Below are 16,199 nucleotides of genomic sequence, written 5' to 3'. Positions count from 1 at the left end.
TTTACAACACCAACCTTTTCAAGGAGGTGGTTGAAAGAATGAAAGAGGGAGGCTGTGTTTGCACCGTCCAACAAGTCTGTCACCAGTAGCAAACTTTGAGGAAATCCTGTTTTGATGCAAAATGACAAGCAGCTCCAGCTGTTCCACTGTTCCATATTTTGACATGATAAATTGCATGTTAGGACTTTTAAATCAGAGTATGCACAGCTGCATGCAAACGGGACTATTAGTGGGATATTCATTTTCATTAGACGTGTAAACAGCTTAGTAGGAATATTGTCTTTTTCACAATAAGGGCAAAAACAGGAATATTTTGTGCATGTAAACGTAGTGATTGTTAGTTGCAGAGTCCGCCATTCCCACCCTGGATTCAAACTGCGTTTTTATGCATATCTGCGATGTGAGTTTGAGTGAATTGTAGTTTCAGTGCTGTTGTCTCCCTGCAGGTCCTCCAGAGGCTCATCAAGTCTAGGGGGAAGTCCCAGGCTAAACACCTAAATGTGCAGATGGTGGCAGCAGACAAGTTGGCCCAGTGTCCACCTGTGAGTTTTGCTAACAGTAACAGAACTAACAGTTTTTAGAAGTGTTAAAACAAGAAAAAAAACTTGTTGGTTTTACTTGGCTCTGTAATTGTCATTTTATTCACATGCAGGAATTGTTTGACATCATCCTGGACGAGAACCAGCTGGAGGACGCCTGCGAGCACCTGGCCGACTACCTGGAGGCGTACTGGAAGGCGACACATCCCCCGAGCAGCAACCCTCCGAACCCTCTGCTGAACCGTACCATGGCCACGGCAGCCCTGGCCGCCTCCCCTGAGCCCGTCTCCAACCTGCAGGTACAGGTGCTCACCTCCCTGCGCAGAAATATGGATCTGTGGCCTGACATGGACGGTGCTGTAGCCAGCGAGGGGAAAGAGGAAGAACATGCTCTCTGAAGTCGAGCAGAGAGAGTGGGGGGGGGGGCGACTCTGGCAACTCAACCTCGACCCAGCAGCCTGCTCTCTTTACCCTGAAGGAAAAGCGCATTAAAACCGTGTTCATGCTGTATATAGAAACACAACACAGAAACACATTCACACACCTGACACAAAGATGAGCCTAATTCACACACACATGAACTGTTAGCTGTCAGAACACCCACAAGACAGATTACGTAGTCCGTATGTTAGCAGGTCAGCGTTCACGTCCCTGCACTGATGAAACTGTGAGAGCAGCTCAACTCAAACCACACTGGACTTAAGGAGTAACCCATGAGACACCTCTGCTGTGGGGCCCCCTCCATTTCGCTGTAATCACGAGTAAAATGATATCTGCTGCTCCCCCCCTCACCCTGCCCTCTTTAGCTCCGTGGCCTCCTTTCTCCAGCACTTTTTCTTCTCTGGGAGGCTGAATCCAGTTTTCTGTCCTCCTCCGTGTTGCCATGGTACCGCCCCTGAAAACAGCAAGTCATGTCCGCCTCTTCAAACAGAAATGCTTAGTTTGGTGGAGGCTGTTGCTAACAATCTGTCCAGTTTAATCTTTTTATAGACTTTTTTTTAACAGCAAAGTACTAATCAGCTGTGTCTCTATTCCTTAGTCACTACTGGCTGCACATTGATTATGATGAGTCGCATACTGTCAAAGATATTTACATTTTTGACAGTATGGCACCCAAGCAGCAGTCTTGAACCAAATGGCTGGAAACATGTTTTATATCTCCTGCTGCCATTTTTATTGAGGCTGTCATGATAGAGACAACAAGACGAACACAAGACCCAGTTGCCCTTCAGATCTGTTGGTCTTTCTTATTAAGTATAATTGCTTCAGTATGAACATCATGTGCTGCAGAGTTGAATTGATTACGTAATCATTTGATAGTTATAATAATATTTCTGCTATTCTCTGCCATGAGGTCAAATAGCCAGAAGGTGGCACTGTTGTAATGTGAGATACTCAGTCTGCTTGTGTGTTTGCAGGGAGGTATCATGATTTCAAAAACCATCCATTAGTAAAACTAATCAGATCTAGTAACTGATTTGTAACTAATTACTGTATGTGCTTGTGTTTTCGAGTGTAAGTCGGTGTGTGTGCACATTGTGAAAACGTGGAATGTGTGTGTGTTATGTGAGGGATAACTTACAGCGAGCAGGTCATTTTTGGGCAATTAACCCTGACAGGGTGATGCAGGGTCTTTATTCATCATTGAATCACCCAGTCTCAGTAATAATGACCTGCTCGCTACACATTATCCCACTTATTACATGGCTACTTACTAATGAAAACAATAATGTGAAACAAAATATTGATTTAAAATGTATAATGTGTGATTTTCTGCTGCTAGGCGTCTCTCAATCAACACAGTAACAAAATACAGAGCAATGCCATCAGTGCAGTCTCCTGGTTAGAATTCCTTTGGTGTTCATTGTTTAGTAGGTTTTTACAGGGAGGACTCTTCTTCTCCAAAACAAAACACCTGGTGATTTAAGCCTGTAAAGACACGTAGAAAATCTGTCTTTCTCCAGTGCTGTTGAGCACAGCAGGGCCTGGAGCCAAGCTGCAGCTAACATTTGTTCAGCTTGTTTCTCTAATAACTTAAGATCCACTCCTCTGATCACTAAAATCCTTCATCCAGTTTAAACATATAGTTAAAAACAGCCAAGATCTAAAACGTGTATCATAAAAATGTGGCTTTAAACTAGATTAAAAGTAAATCCAGGACAGCTTCTGGCAGACAACTGCAGCCCTGACATATGTGCGTCACTGACAGGCGATGGCAACTAAATGACATGGACTGTGTCCTTGAGTAAATGTACAAATTTCTGTGGGTGAACATTATTGGTAACATTTGGGATAATGTAAGTGCGCAACTCAACTATATTCAACTCAAATATATAACAATAGTCTGGTCGTTTTCAGACATTTTAATCTGGAAAAATTGCATTTTATTGCTTCATCCAGAGTCTGTGACCGTGAATAGAATTGTGTCTATAGCAGCGGCCTGTTATTCAGAGCAGCAGTCCATAGAACACCTAATTGATCAGAATCAAGTATTCAGCAAAGCCGTGTAATAATAATAGACTGATGTCTGTCATGAGCACTAATGCTTCTATAACAACAGGTCCTTCAGCTGGAACAATGAGTCTGATGTTGTGTGTATGTGTTGTATGCCCTGCCTCGTGCTAACCCCGCCGACTAACCACTGACAGTTTGGTTTTGCTCTGCTGTTTGTGTCTCTGCATGGTTGCTGTGTGGCATGGCTGTGGCTGGCTGCAGGGGCCGTACCTGGTGCACGGTGAGCAGAAGCGGGAAGGGCCTCTGACAGAGTGCGGCGGGAGCGGCACCCTGCACGACTATCAGACAGACCTGGGAGGAAAACCTCAGCAGCAGCAGCAGCAGCAAACGTACCTGCGCTCCTCTCGTGGCCAGCTACGGGGAGGGAGCGGCCGGGGTCTGTCACGGCAAGACACCTTCGATTCTGAGACGCAGGGCAGCCGGGACTCTGCCTACACCGAGGCCGGCGACTCCTGCATGGACATTGAGACTGACCCCTATGAAGAGCCCGAGCCCTACCGAGGTGGTGGAGGCAGCCGCCTCCACCTGGCGCAGCATCATGGCAGACAGGCATCCTGGGAAGATGAAGGCGCCGAGCCGGACCAGGAAAACCTGAACCACCCTCCGATGCCGAGCCAGACACAGCCACATGGACGTGCCAAGCTGAGGGAGCGTTACTGCCAGGACCCTGTGGACACCGGGGCCAACATGAGCCGCAACAAGAACCAGGACGACTGGGGGAGGGACGTCTACATCCGCTGAACACGCATCACACCACAGAGGCAAGGAAGCTACAGGACAGACTGAGAGATGGGGGGAGGGAGGCGGGGAGGGTTCAGGTTTTGGGTTCAGACGGAACTGAAGTGTGTGTTTGGGGCCACGCCAGTCGGGCTAACAAATTAATCTGTTTACATCCCAGTACAATGTAAAGAAAAACATCAACTGCCAGATGCCATCTTCATCAACTTCTTCTTGCAGTTCAATTTATTTACGTTTAGAAAAAATATTGGTCTGTTCTTTTGTTTCCTTTGTTAATACTGCATGATTATCATGGATTTCTATACTGACAGCACGAGGACAGTAATTGTTACGATTGTGAATCTCTGATTGTGATCTGTACGACTCAATCTCTCCTTCAGTTGGTTAGTGTGAAGGCCGGTAGAGCTGTAGTCCGTCATGTCTGTCCTCTGCAGTCTTAAACAGGGTCTAATGTCACCGTCCCCATGTACAGTGTCAGGGTTTCTCTTTACCTTAATCTCACTCAGCGCTTTTGGATTTCAGGGTTCGACTGTAATCCAGAAGTTAAGAGTCTCTCACCTCCACGTTCTTATCACCCAGACCTTAAAAAAAAAAAGCTGGTGGAGAAGTTGCCATATTTTAACACAACAATTTATCGATGTTGCTACGTTCATGTCAGCTTGATAACAACAAAGAGTACACTCCAAAGACGTTTACTTCTTCCCTGACCTGGTTCAGCCACTGTACCCGACTGTACACGTCTGACCCAGTCCTCCTGTTTTCCCTCGTGGGCGCTGCGGGGCGCCGACAGTATTCATTTGTTCTCTGGTTTTTCTAACGTGGTGCAGATTCAAAGAAGCACTGCAGTTGTGTGAATGAAGTGTCCTGCCTTAGTCACTCGCACCCTAAAACACCCTTATTTCAAGAAAACTCCAATCACAAGTGCCGGAATGTCTCGCCAAGCCATGTCCACCACTGCCACGGTGGGATGTCTTAACTCTTGTTAACACTCGTTTTCATACCATATCTGTGTCTCTTTGTGTGTCTTCGTGGCTACTCTGCACTGTAGCCCATGCTGTCTCTCCTGCACATGTCGTTTTTTTCTTTGCACCAGCTTCGTCGTCTGTTTTTCAGGGCTAATGGTTATATAAAAAAAAAAAAGTACTTGTGTGTGCGGTTAATCACTCCCAACTTCCACCCAAACAGCTAGCTTGTCTGATATTAAATACCACTCTCTTCTTACTCTTGATTTCTGACTGAATTAGTGTTGTTTTTTCCTGTGGACATTTGCAATTTTTTTATTTTATTTTAAATCTTCAGTTCTTGTGAGGTAGTGAGAGGAGTATCAAGTGGGGTGGGGGGTGGGGGGGGGGGGGTAGGATCAGTACTCAGTTATCTATAATGGAGAATCCATGAATGTCTTCGGTGGGCTGCTTTGGCCCCCGCCTGTCTTCAGTTGAATAAATAAATATTACATAATGATCAGTAAATAATGTTATTGTTGCGTTATCGCAATTGTTAAAAATATGAAATAACATGTATCATTGGTGCCTGATTGTAGCTACATTTTGCTTTTTCTGCCTTTCATTTTTAATCTGTGGATAAATTCGTATTTTAATTAAAAATTTAATCAGAAAATGTCATGGTGTCGCTTCATGAGATGTGAAGACAGATTTGAAAGATGCAGAACCTGTATGTGTACTCTTTGGTATTTATCAGAGGTGTTGCCTTTAATGTCTCCCAGGACATAAAACGTTATTTTAGTTCAGGGAAAAAAAACATGTAAAACAAAGGAGCAAGCCTCTCTTTACCTTCATTATTTCATTAACGTCATTACTACAACAAAAGATGATCACATAATCATATTGTGTCTAATATAAAACCTAATATCACCCCGCCTGTAGAAACTGTCCGGTCAACATGCTTTGATGGGTGTAAACCTACCAAACCTAGACAACAGCCAAATTGTTGGCTTCCGCTCAACAGATCTTGGCACAGGAAAACAAAATGTACCGGGACTTTCGTCACTTTATTGTTACCTCATTTGCGTAGACAGGAACTGTGAACTTCTCAACACTCTTTTCTAACTGCAGCACAGTTGATCAAACCTGCTAGGCGTTCCCGTCATGGAGGAAACACAGTGAGAAAAAGACTGAAGTTAAAAGGCAGCTGTATCCAGGATGTGGTTTTTTTATTTATCGTACACAGTGTTTCTATCATCTCATCATCTACAGTTGAGGAAATGTCACAAACGACATTGTGGTTTCCATTTGAAACCTAAACGTGAACTTTGCATGGTGTACAGAGAGTGCTGCAATATGCCACAGAAGCTTTAACAGCTTAGTGGTGGAAGAAGTATGCATGTAATTTACTGTATCTTAAATAAGAATATCATTACCACAGTTTACTTTTAGCGTGTGACAAGTTAAAGCCCTGCATTCAAATTCACTTCACGTAAAGTACTAATTCAACAGAATGACCTATGTTAGAGTGATTTAAATTTAAAACTATTACATGATTGGACTATTACTACAGGTGCATTTACATGAGAGAAGGATATTACTGTTTTTGGCTAGTCAGGGTAGGTTATACGCTGTATCAGGGTGTCTGTGTCCTAAAAAAATTAGGCCTTAAAGGTCATTAAATCATCTCAAATTTGCCACAACTCTTCATCTAATCAATTAATCCATCTTTAAATTACTTTTTTGTCAACTCCTCTGCATGAAAGTTCATATTCTGATGTTACAGATCTTTAAACCTACCACTGAACCTCACACTGTCTCTTTACGTCATACTTGTGCTGACCTGTTGTATGTAGATTAACCCAGCTCACTCTAATAACCATATTCCTACATAAAACCTACCTACCACTGCACGGGGCTACATATACGTATACTACTTACCTTTATATTTAGCTGCAATGCTTGAATAAAAATAAGATGATTTGTGTAAAAATCAGTCTTAAATTACCCTAAAAGATCTTTTAAAGCATTAAATTTAAGGTTCTTATACCTAGACATCTTGTTTAAATACTGTTTGGCAGTTTAGTCCACAAACAAATCATTATATTTTGTTATATATTTAATAATATAATCCTAAACCTGTACAGTAGATAGTGGCTGTGTGTGTGTGTGTGTTGAATACATGTAACTTGGTAAAATGTGCAATATTCCCACTGAAATGTAGTGGAGCAGAAGTATAGCAGCATGAAATGGAAATGCTCACGTAAACTCAAGTACAAGTACATTAAAACTGTAGGCAAGGACAGTACTTTCCACTTTCAGATTATGCTTATCTGTTAATTTTTTTGTTAAGTAATGGAAAACTTTACTAGGCAAAAAGTTATGACAGCAATATGGTGAAACTCTGGACATAATTGCAAACAAATAAGATATTTAAAGTAATGAACACAGATGTTTTGTTGTGACAGAAAGCTGAGAGAATACAGTTGGTAAAAAGGAGATACAGATGTTTTATTATTATTGTTGGTAGAACACAGTAGTTTTGAGGAAATTATTACATTTAAAGTAAAATGAAAATGTCAGTAACACAGATAAACTTATAACACTTTGGCTGGGAAAGGAAACCTAACCAGAAAAACACTGCTGTGGTTAAGTACTTGGAAAATACCTGGACAGACTTCAGCGGACATTTTCGGGGATTCCTTTTATGTCCACTTTTGCTTTCTGTTGCAGGAACAACGTTATCTCTCTTTCCAAATATGGACTGGACATGTGAGTCATTAGCTGCGTCATCAGTCCACTCCTTCCGTCGGTGTGAGCAAGAGGAACGCTTGTGTTGTGTGTTGCCTTCAGGTGCTCATGAATGAATCCGACTTCTGAGATGCGAGGGCTCAAGTAGAATTTGGAGTTGGATATGTTTAATTGGAGTTTGGAAAACCGGAAGCACGGATCGGATACGGGACTGGATGTTAGAGAAAACAGCATATTAAAAAGAAATAATCAGCAGCAACACATTATAAAACAAATCAGTGATGTTTTTCATTTTTTTTTGTATTTCTCAGCTGATCATAATAGACACTTACAACCCATTTTATTCCTTTTCTGATTTAAATAAACCAAAATATTCAAAAAATATTAATAACTTCATTTTTATTGTTTATGTTTGTGTATTTCAAGATCAATCAACTTTCAAGACTACTTTTAAATGTCATACATTAAAGCAAATACTTTTCTATTTCTATTTAGTTAAACCATAAACAACTGCTATATAGTGGATGATTTCCGTATATGTCCCACACAAACTCTAGGCCTACATTTAATCCCATTTGCTACTAACCATAAAGCCTACTCTTAGTTTCAAGGAGGATTTCTTGCAGGACTGGTGTGTTAGCTGGGCTACATTAGCTCTGGCTAGGTGTAACATGTACACCTTCCGAGATGTTTACCTTTCCTAAGGGGGGTCCCTCACGTGCATGATTCACACGTTTCCCACAGCACCTCAACGCATCACCACTACGCCGTTTCCCCGTGACTCACTCGACCGAAAAAAAATACCACAGACTTTGAGTCGAAGAAGCGCCGCCCACTAACGCTTTGTAGAAGTGGAAAGCGATATTAGATAAAGACATTCGAGTCTGTCTGCCAGTCAGCTGTTAACCGACCGAGTAGAGGATTTGTATTCATCACTCACCCCTCGCACACACACACTTGTTGGACATGGGGTTCCTTCTGACCAAGATGATGGCTGTGTTCGGTGACAGAGGTAAGACTAAGTTAATTTCAGGTTCATAATTTATGTTGTATGTCAGCATTTTAAGCATATACGGGTATATAGATCCTTAAATCATATGTTGTCAATAGATTAAATGAAATTAGAATACTAATTTCTATAAGAAATAGTCTCAACATGTAGTTTCCTTTCATCACTTCAAACACACACACTTCTTTTTACAGTATTCTGACTTACAGTGAAACTCAGACACAGTATGAAGCCTGCTATTGTTGGTATGAAGTGATGTAATAACTCCACTATGGATGAGACACATGCTACTCTGTTCAGTACATCACCTGGCCTTTATCTTATCTGTGTGTCCATTTGTCCTACACAAATTATGCAACCCAAGGTTAGAGAGTAACAAATCCAATTTGCACTGTTAGTTTTAAAAGTCCTGTTTTTATTTACTTCTTCCACAGAGCACAAAGTCATCATTGTGGGTTTGGACAATGCTGGAAAGACAACTATCCTCTATCAGTTGTAAGTGATTTATTATCTGAGCCTATAACAGTGTTATATAAGTATAAAATCTCCTTGATATATTTATTTAAAATGTTTTTCCTCGCACAAACAGTCTGACAAAGGAAGCCGTCCACACATCACCAACCATCGGCAGCAACGTCGAGCAGATCACCATACGTAAAACACACTTCTTGATTTGGGATATTGGAGGACAGGAGAGCCTTCGAGCCAGCTGGTACTCGTACTACGGCAACACGGAGGTACATGGATCCCTTTCTGTGCAGCACATACAAGACACAGGATACTGAAACACATTTCATATTTTAAAAATGAATCATAAAGGGCAGAAACATTTTGTTGATGCTTTTATCTAAAGTTTTGATTTTAGCTGAAGTTTCCTAGTCTTTTGTTTGTTGTTTAAAAAGTTATATAACTGATGGTTAACACTATAGTGTGAGATTAGATGTCCAAGAGTTAAGACTGAAAACATTTACAGGCTCGTGCTGACTGAGCTATAGCACATGAACCCAAATTATCTCCTTGTTATCCTCTCCTGCTCCCTGTATTGATAAAGGGACTTATCACTGTTATATAATCGTTTATTATACATTACATATGTCTGTAGGAAGCATCTTGTCCCCACTACCTGATAACACTGATAATGTCAAACATGTGTTGACTGTGTTGCTAACGACTGATTGTGGCTCTTTCAGATTGTCATTGTGGTCGTGGACAGCACCGACCGTGAGCGCCTCACTCTCACCAAAGACGAGCTGCACCGAATGCTCGCACATGAGGTACGAATACAGCTGTGTCGACAAATGTGTCAGTGTTAGAATCATTACCTGCCAGATGTTTTATCACAAATCACTTTAGACAAATGGTTTAGAAATCCTCTGTACAAGTCCTGCATTTAATATTTCACTTCAGTAAAAGTATCGGCATTAAAATCTACTTAAAATACCAAAAGTAAAATTACTCATTATGTAGAGTGGCCCATTTAAAAATAACATGTCATTGGGTTATAGTGACTGATGCATTAATGTGTTCATCACTTTAATGTAGCTTATCTTAAGTACTTTATACTGCTGGATAGCTTTTGAATTTTCCCCCAAAGATCACTAAAGTCTTGTCTACATCATATTGTAGGACAGTGATTGTCAGTTTGCACCCTGAAGGCCAGATGTGACCCACGATTGATTCACACTGGGAGTTTTTTTTAAAGTTTGAGTCTAGATAAGGTGCCACAGCACATAAAAAAGCATCAAAATAGAGCTTGTTTATCTGAATAAAAAGTGATGTCCAGACGAGACCCCGAATGTCCTCAAATCCTAGAAACACTCTGCGTATATATATATATATATTTTGTTAACTGGCCCCTGACTTCCTGTCATTTTACAAATGTGACCCCTGGGCAATATTTGTTGATTATATTTTGTGTTATTAATCTCAATTCACAAAATAACCAAAGTTAATAAAGAAATGTGGTGGAGTAGAAGTATTAAGTAGCAGGAAGTTACAATAAAATACTCAAGTAAACTACAAGTACCTCAGAATCATACCACAGTACAGTACATGAATGTACTTCATTACTTTTCACCACTGCAGCAGGACTGTTTTTCACTAGTTGATGTGAAACCCTTTTGTTATTCAGTGAAACTGCCCAAGTCAGCTATTCATGTCTTGACGTCTGAGACACACTCCTGCTTTCAGTGTGACTAGTTGCGCCACAGGTTACAAACCCATGACACTACATGACACTACATGATGAGGAAGTTTCAGCTCAGACTGTGTGAGTCAGCGTGTTGACATGTGTCCAAATGTTCCGCTGAGGTTGCTTTTCTTTGTTCCTCATAGTTGACCCGGGGACATTTCTGGGGTTTTCTAGGAGAAATATTTCAGCTATATAAATAGTAATCGATACTAAAAGCAGCCTTGGTAACCCATCCTCTCTTATTCTTGTTTCAGGACCTACAGAATGCCTCCATTCTTATTTTGGCCAACAAACAAGACGTGAAGGGCTCCATGACGGCGGCAGAGATCTCCCAGTGCCTCACACTCAACTCCATCTCATCACACTCGTGGCATGTTCAAGCCTGCTGCGCCCTGACAGGAGAGGGGTGAGTCTAAACACACTTCACACTCTCTCTTTCTGTCTGGCGTTATCATGTGTATGAGTCAACAGAAAAACGCCTTCATAACTGTACTTTACTGTAACAACCACTTCTTGTTACTCAAAATGCTTCTGTCTTTGTCTCCGCCCTCTCTCAGTCTACCTGCCAGTCTGGACTGGATGAAGTCACGAGTTGTTGCGAACTAGAACACGCACCTGTGGATCAAACTTCCTCAAACTGAGCCAACCTCAAAGACACTGAGTCAGGATTACTTTCAGTGTTTTGGGGCAATGTCCTGTGAACATGGCGTCTGTGATAGAGCCTGCCTTGCCACACCTACAGTATGAGCTGTAGGCTGTGTGGGGCCTCAGGGTGGGATGAGCAACAGAGAAACCTGGGTCATCTAGGAGACACTGCTCCAAATATCAGTAAATTCAGACTCAATATGTTGATGTTTGTACTGTGCAGACACAGCTTGGTTATATTTTAATAATCTGGTTAACTGTTTTTCTCAGTTGTGGTTACGTAGATGTTCACAATGAGGGACTGTTGTGTGCATTTACTGTAAATTTCCCTGTAAAGAGGTGCCTCATGTGCATGTTAGACATCTGACCTGACCTGTAATATCACATTCCACTCAGGTCTCACTGGGATTCTTTCATTTCACCTGAGATAAATAAATGACAGTATCAAGTTGCACCAAAGAGGTCACAACCCACACTTCAAAGCCAGATCACAGATGATAACTGATAACACTAAAGCATATATTTTATGGGTAAAGTCTTGGTTTCCTCATATTTAAATGTCACTAGGCTGATCTGGTGCCCTTTCATTCCTCCTGTGCCAACACATTAAGCTTTGAACTGACAACCGCAATCTCATTTTGACCTTTGATTGGTAATTTATGACATTCTTAATTCATCTGAACGACTTCTGCCGCAGAATTTAGTGCCTCGCTAGTTACAAAACAGCTTTCCAATCACAACCTTACTTCTAGACGCTGTCTAGTATTATGTTTCTATCATGGTGGACTTTACCACAGCTGAGAAGAAACTATAAAGCACATACTTCAGAAACTCTGCCATGCTGGGACACAAGTCTGCACCTGATGTATAAAATTATATTTTATGCCATTGAACAACAGGACGCCTTTGTAAGACCTAAACATGTTTAGTAATTTATTTTAGGGAAAAGAAAAGCTCTTGAACTGTTTACCTGAATAATAAAAAGAGCTAGCTGCTAATGACTATGAGTCATATTTCAAAAGTGTGTATTATATTGTGTATTTTTTTTAAAATAAATATTATTATTACAAATACGCAGTGGGTGTGTTGTCTGTCCTGCAGCTGTGATATCCTTTGTTTCAACAAGCCATACACAGCCTAGAGCTGAAGGGTGGGTTATACCTGCTGTAGCCTCACAGTAATGACACAAATATGTGAGTATTGAGCCAACACTCTTATTCACAGCTGCAATATGAGTGTATTGAAATCAGAAACACTTTATTGATCCCTAAGGGAAAACTGTGATACGGCATTTTTAAGAAAGTAGAAATATAAAGCATGAAAGTAAGAAGCATGAAAAATATATATGTGATAAATAAAACTAGTATGTAAAGTTCTAGAAATACTATATATATAAATATAGTTTACAGAGTGCCATGCAACAAAATAAACACTTCTCTTCAAATGAAGACAACACCTGCTTCTTTCACGCCGCCCGTGCATGTAGCCTACCTGTAAATTGATTGGCATAAATCTTTCATTCATAAAACATTCATAATGAAACATGACGATCTGAAAGTGATTGAGCCACATTTTATTTCAGACAAGTTGGAACATATAAAGAGGTGATGAGTTTGGACAAAAGACGACAAAAATGCATGAATAACTTAGTGGCGTAATGTCCACAAGTGACACAAAAAAAATGTTGGATGTATGTACCATATGTGCTTTATATGTTAAATATGCACTCAAAAATAGTATAAAAATTAGGATGCTGAAAAGAATATTGCGTGGTTGAATTATTGCACCAATTATTGTGCAGTTAAGACAGTGTTGCACAGATGTATATATATTGTTAATAGTCTTGTGTGTACAGTAATTCAATTTAGTGCCTTACTTTACATATATATATATATATATATGTATACTGTATACACATATTTTATATTTTTTAATCTTTAATTTTCTTTTATTCCAGTAACATTGTCACCCTCCTTTTTCTGTCTGTGCTTGAGCTGCTGTGACATGTGAATTTCCCAAGTGTGGGATTAATAAAGTTTTATCTTATCTTATCTTATCTTATGAAAATATAATAAATAAATATAGTATGAGATCATATCTGCAGTTTCTCTTTCAGTTTGTCACTGATTTGATGGAGCCAAATTACAGTGAGCCCACTGAAAACCTCATCGCAGCAATTAACGTGATTTTGTGCCTCTGAAAACGCACGCTACCTTCACAAGAGGATAGATTTCAAGAAAACAGTCACTGAAAAGTTTCCAGGGGGCATCCGGATTTGAACCGGAGACCTCTTGATCTGCAGTCAAATGCTCTACCACTGAGCTATACCCCCTTCCGTTAACCCGGGACTCATATTTTTGTTTTCATCATAATAAAAATATTATTTTTGCCATTTATATAAGTATATTTAATTTGCTTTTAGCCGAATGCGATTAGATTTTGTCGATATCCGTGGTATTTGACTGCTTTCTAACAGGCGTGGCGTCATTATGGCCACTAGAGGGAGAAATGAGCCCAGATTTGTGGCCAACATGCACAGAGCTGGTAACATTCAGTCAGCTGACGGCTCAAAAGTCCTCCACATTAAACGACAAATGGCTCCTTTGTAATTGTTACGACGACACACAGGGTTCTATGAACATGCCATAATGAGGAGGCGGGTGAAGTCCTCTGTTACAGATTAACTCATTGTCGACGACCATATCCGGTTTTATGGTGTGACACAGCTGTGGTAAGGCTTAGGTACATACAAGGACGTGGTTAGGGTTAGACCAAGATAAGATTATGGCACTGACACTCACAGGGGCGCCGCCAGGAATTTTGGGCCCCATGGAAAAAAATCACATTGGGCCCCCCTGCGCAGCTGTTGTAACCACATCTCTAGGATCTAACTGACCCATTAAAAGCTTTACATAACTCTGACTTTGAAGGCTTGCAACTGTCTTGCCAGTACAATATTTACTGCTAGTGAGTTGTACATGCAACAGTCTGCATACAGTATGCAATTCACTATTTGATGCAAGATTACAAGCCACCATAAAAATGTGCTAAAGGCCATCTTTTACAGTCTAAATGTAAATTTTATTGTAAAATCCCAAAATGGAAAATTCTCTTAACATTAATGAAAGACTTTAAAAAAAAATAAATATATATTAACTTTTCAATCAAAATAAATTAAGATCATCATCTCAAAATAATGAAAACAGCAGATTTTTGAACTTAGCTGCACATATGCCAACAAGAAAATAAAGTTGAAATGGAAATTCAATCTAAATGAAAACATCTAACTGGATTATTTTAATATTGTAACTTTAATACAGGCTACTTAATGTTTCCAACTGTCCAGCATCCAGTACAGACAGTTGTCAGCTGTTTTTGTTTCAAAATAATCATTATGTGGAAAAATAATTTGTTTGAATTTCTGTCATTAAAAAATATTTCCTTTTCTTTTATGTAATGGTAAAAAGGAGCAAGAGAGAGAGAGAAATTCCCACAGACTCCCTGCAGTGATGCTAACTGGCATGTGTTGCTCACCTTCTTCACTGGGACGGGGAGGGGTAAAGTTATGGGGAGACAGGGCTGCTGCTTCTGACTCATCTGTTGTTGAGTCTGGTAAAAGGGGCAGTGACAACTGATTTAATATGAATATCTTGCTGCACATTTACCTGCACTGATTAAATGTAGGTTAAAAAGGAGTGAAGTGTAGGCTAACGCTAGTCTGTAGCTAGCTTATTTCACTATGGACATTAAGCTAACAGGTTAATCTCTACCACTCACAGACTATAGGCTACCCACCTTTCTTGGAGAAAAACTGGCTCACATGTTGACACCCTTTCTTTTGCCTCTCCTCTCTCTCCTTTCTCTCTTTCATTTTTTGATTGTCTTTTAGTAGCCTACTAGTGCAGCAGTAGGTCGCTAGTCCAGAGACCCATCAGGGGAGACAGGAACTGGAGGAGGGGCTGATTGGCAGCAGGTGAGACTGCAGGCTTCACTCTCCTCAGGGTCTTTGTGTGCATTCCCTGTGGCTCTGCTAAGCTGGACTTTTTGGGGTTTTAGCATTGTTTTATAATCATGTTAGCATTTTAATTGTTAGGGTACTGTAGGGGTGCATGCACCATGAGGTATTTGTATTTTAATGATTGTAATACTGGGTCTGCCATAACTTGTTTATAGGAAAAAAGACTGAAAAGTTGACTCTTATACAAAGGTATGTAAAACATGCAGCATTTAAACATTGTAATGTGCCCTACAAACTAAATCAACAGTGCTTTGTTTGTTTCTAGGCATAGCACTGTCTGCCGTTTATTTTAGTTCAGTATTACATGTTTTAGCTTTATTGATTTTATTGTTTTTATTGTGTAGTATAGGATTTTATCTTTTATGTCTGTATGTTGTGTCTGTTGTGCTGTCTTTTATTTGCTTTTTTGTCTTTAATTGTGAAGCACTTTGTGACACCTGCTCTACACACAGAAGACACAGAACGTCAGGAGAGCCCCAAACTGTAATTTCAATATCATAAAACTACATCTGATCTGAATGATGCTATATTTGGAATTCCTTTTATCAGGAAGATAAATGTTTGACCTTCTGGAAGGGGGCTGCAGGCCATCGAAAACGAAATCAATTTCTAATCAACTTTATGACATTTACAACTGCAAAATCAATGGATTACTATACGAATCTGTTAATACTTCACTAACATGTTTTATAATTGCAGATGACTGATGAGCTTTTGCTGATGGCTTATTGGGACTTGAAACTCAAGACTCTTCGTAGTGATATACTAATAGTCTAAACTGTAGACAGTAGACACTGATGACTTGTAAGAAAGTGAGAGACAAACAAGCATTTTCAAACCAATTCAAGCCAAA

The 16,199-nt window shown here is 40.2% G+C and overlaps 2 protein-coding genes and 1 non-coding gene across 6 annotated transcripts in view; 2 read left to right on the top strand and 1 right to left on the bottom strand.

Annotated features, from left to right (window-relative positions):
- cacnb1 (calcium channel, voltage-dependent, beta 1 subunit) overlaps window positions 1-5,400 on the top strand; it is a 39,655-nt gene extending 34,255 nt beyond the window's left edge. For 3 of the 4 annotated variants that reach the window (XM_050069590.1, XM_050069589.1, XM_050069592.1), the window contains 3 exons: window positions 447-542; window positions 653-838; window positions 3,255-5,400. In XM_050069590.1, coding sequence (XP_049925547.1) covers window positions 447-542; window positions 653-838; window positions 3,255-3,794 — 822 coding nt within the window. In that variant the 3' untranslated portion in view covers window positions 3,795-5,400. Of the gene's footprint in view, window positions 1-446; window positions 543-652 lie in introns of all 4 variants that reach the window. The other variant, XM_050069593.1, reaches the window with a different exon arrangement.
- A 2,935-nt stretch (window positions 5,401-8,335) lies between these two features.
- arl5c (ADP-ribosylation factor-like 5C) lies at window positions 8,336-12,399 on the top strand. The gene is made up of 6 exons (XM_050069598.1): window positions 8,336-8,495; window positions 8,927-8,987; window positions 9,082-9,229; window positions 9,683-9,766; window positions 10,938-11,089; window positions 11,241-12,399. Exons 1-6 carry the CDS (start codon window positions 8,450-8,452, stop codon window positions 11,287-11,289), a joined length of 540 nt encoding a protein of 179 aa, XP_049925555.1. The 5' UTR covers window positions 8,336-8,449; the 3' UTR covers window positions 11,290-12,399.
- Window positions 12,400-13,588: 1,189 nt separating this feature from the next.
- trnac-gca (transfer RNA cysteine (anticodon GCA)) lies at window positions 13,589-13,660 on the bottom strand. Its single transcript has one exon. It is a non-coding gene; the product is annotated as a tRNA-Cys (tRNA).
- Window positions 13,661-16,199: the final 2,539 nt, after the last annotated feature.

The sequence above is a fragment of the Epinephelus moara genome, chromosome 18 (assembly GCF_006386435.1).
Source record: "Epinephelus moara isolate mb chromosome 18, YSFRI_EMoa_1.0, whole genome shotgun sequence".
NCBI lineage: Eukaryota > Metazoa > Chordata > Actinopteri > Perciformes > Serranidae > Epinephelus > Epinephelus moara.
Note: the sequence above shows the minus strand (reverse complement) of the source record. Positions and strands in the feature narration are given on the sequence as shown.

What these genes read in the sequence shown, in the direction of transcription:
- arl5c (XM_050069598.1), top strand. Translation starts at nt 8,450, where the DNA reads ATGGGGTTCCTTCTGACCAAGATGATGGCTGTGTTCGGTGACAGAG. An exon ending in ACCGAATGCTCGCACATGAG is followed by an intron (nt 9,767 to 10,937) that starts GTACGAATACAG and finishes TTCTTGTTTCAG; the next exon opens with GACCTACAGAATGCCTCCAT. An exon ending in TGCGCCCTGACAGGAGAGGG is followed by an intron (nt 11,090 to 11,240) that starts GTGAGTCTAAAC and finishes GCCCTCTCTCAG; the next exon opens with TCTACCTGCCAGTCTGGACT.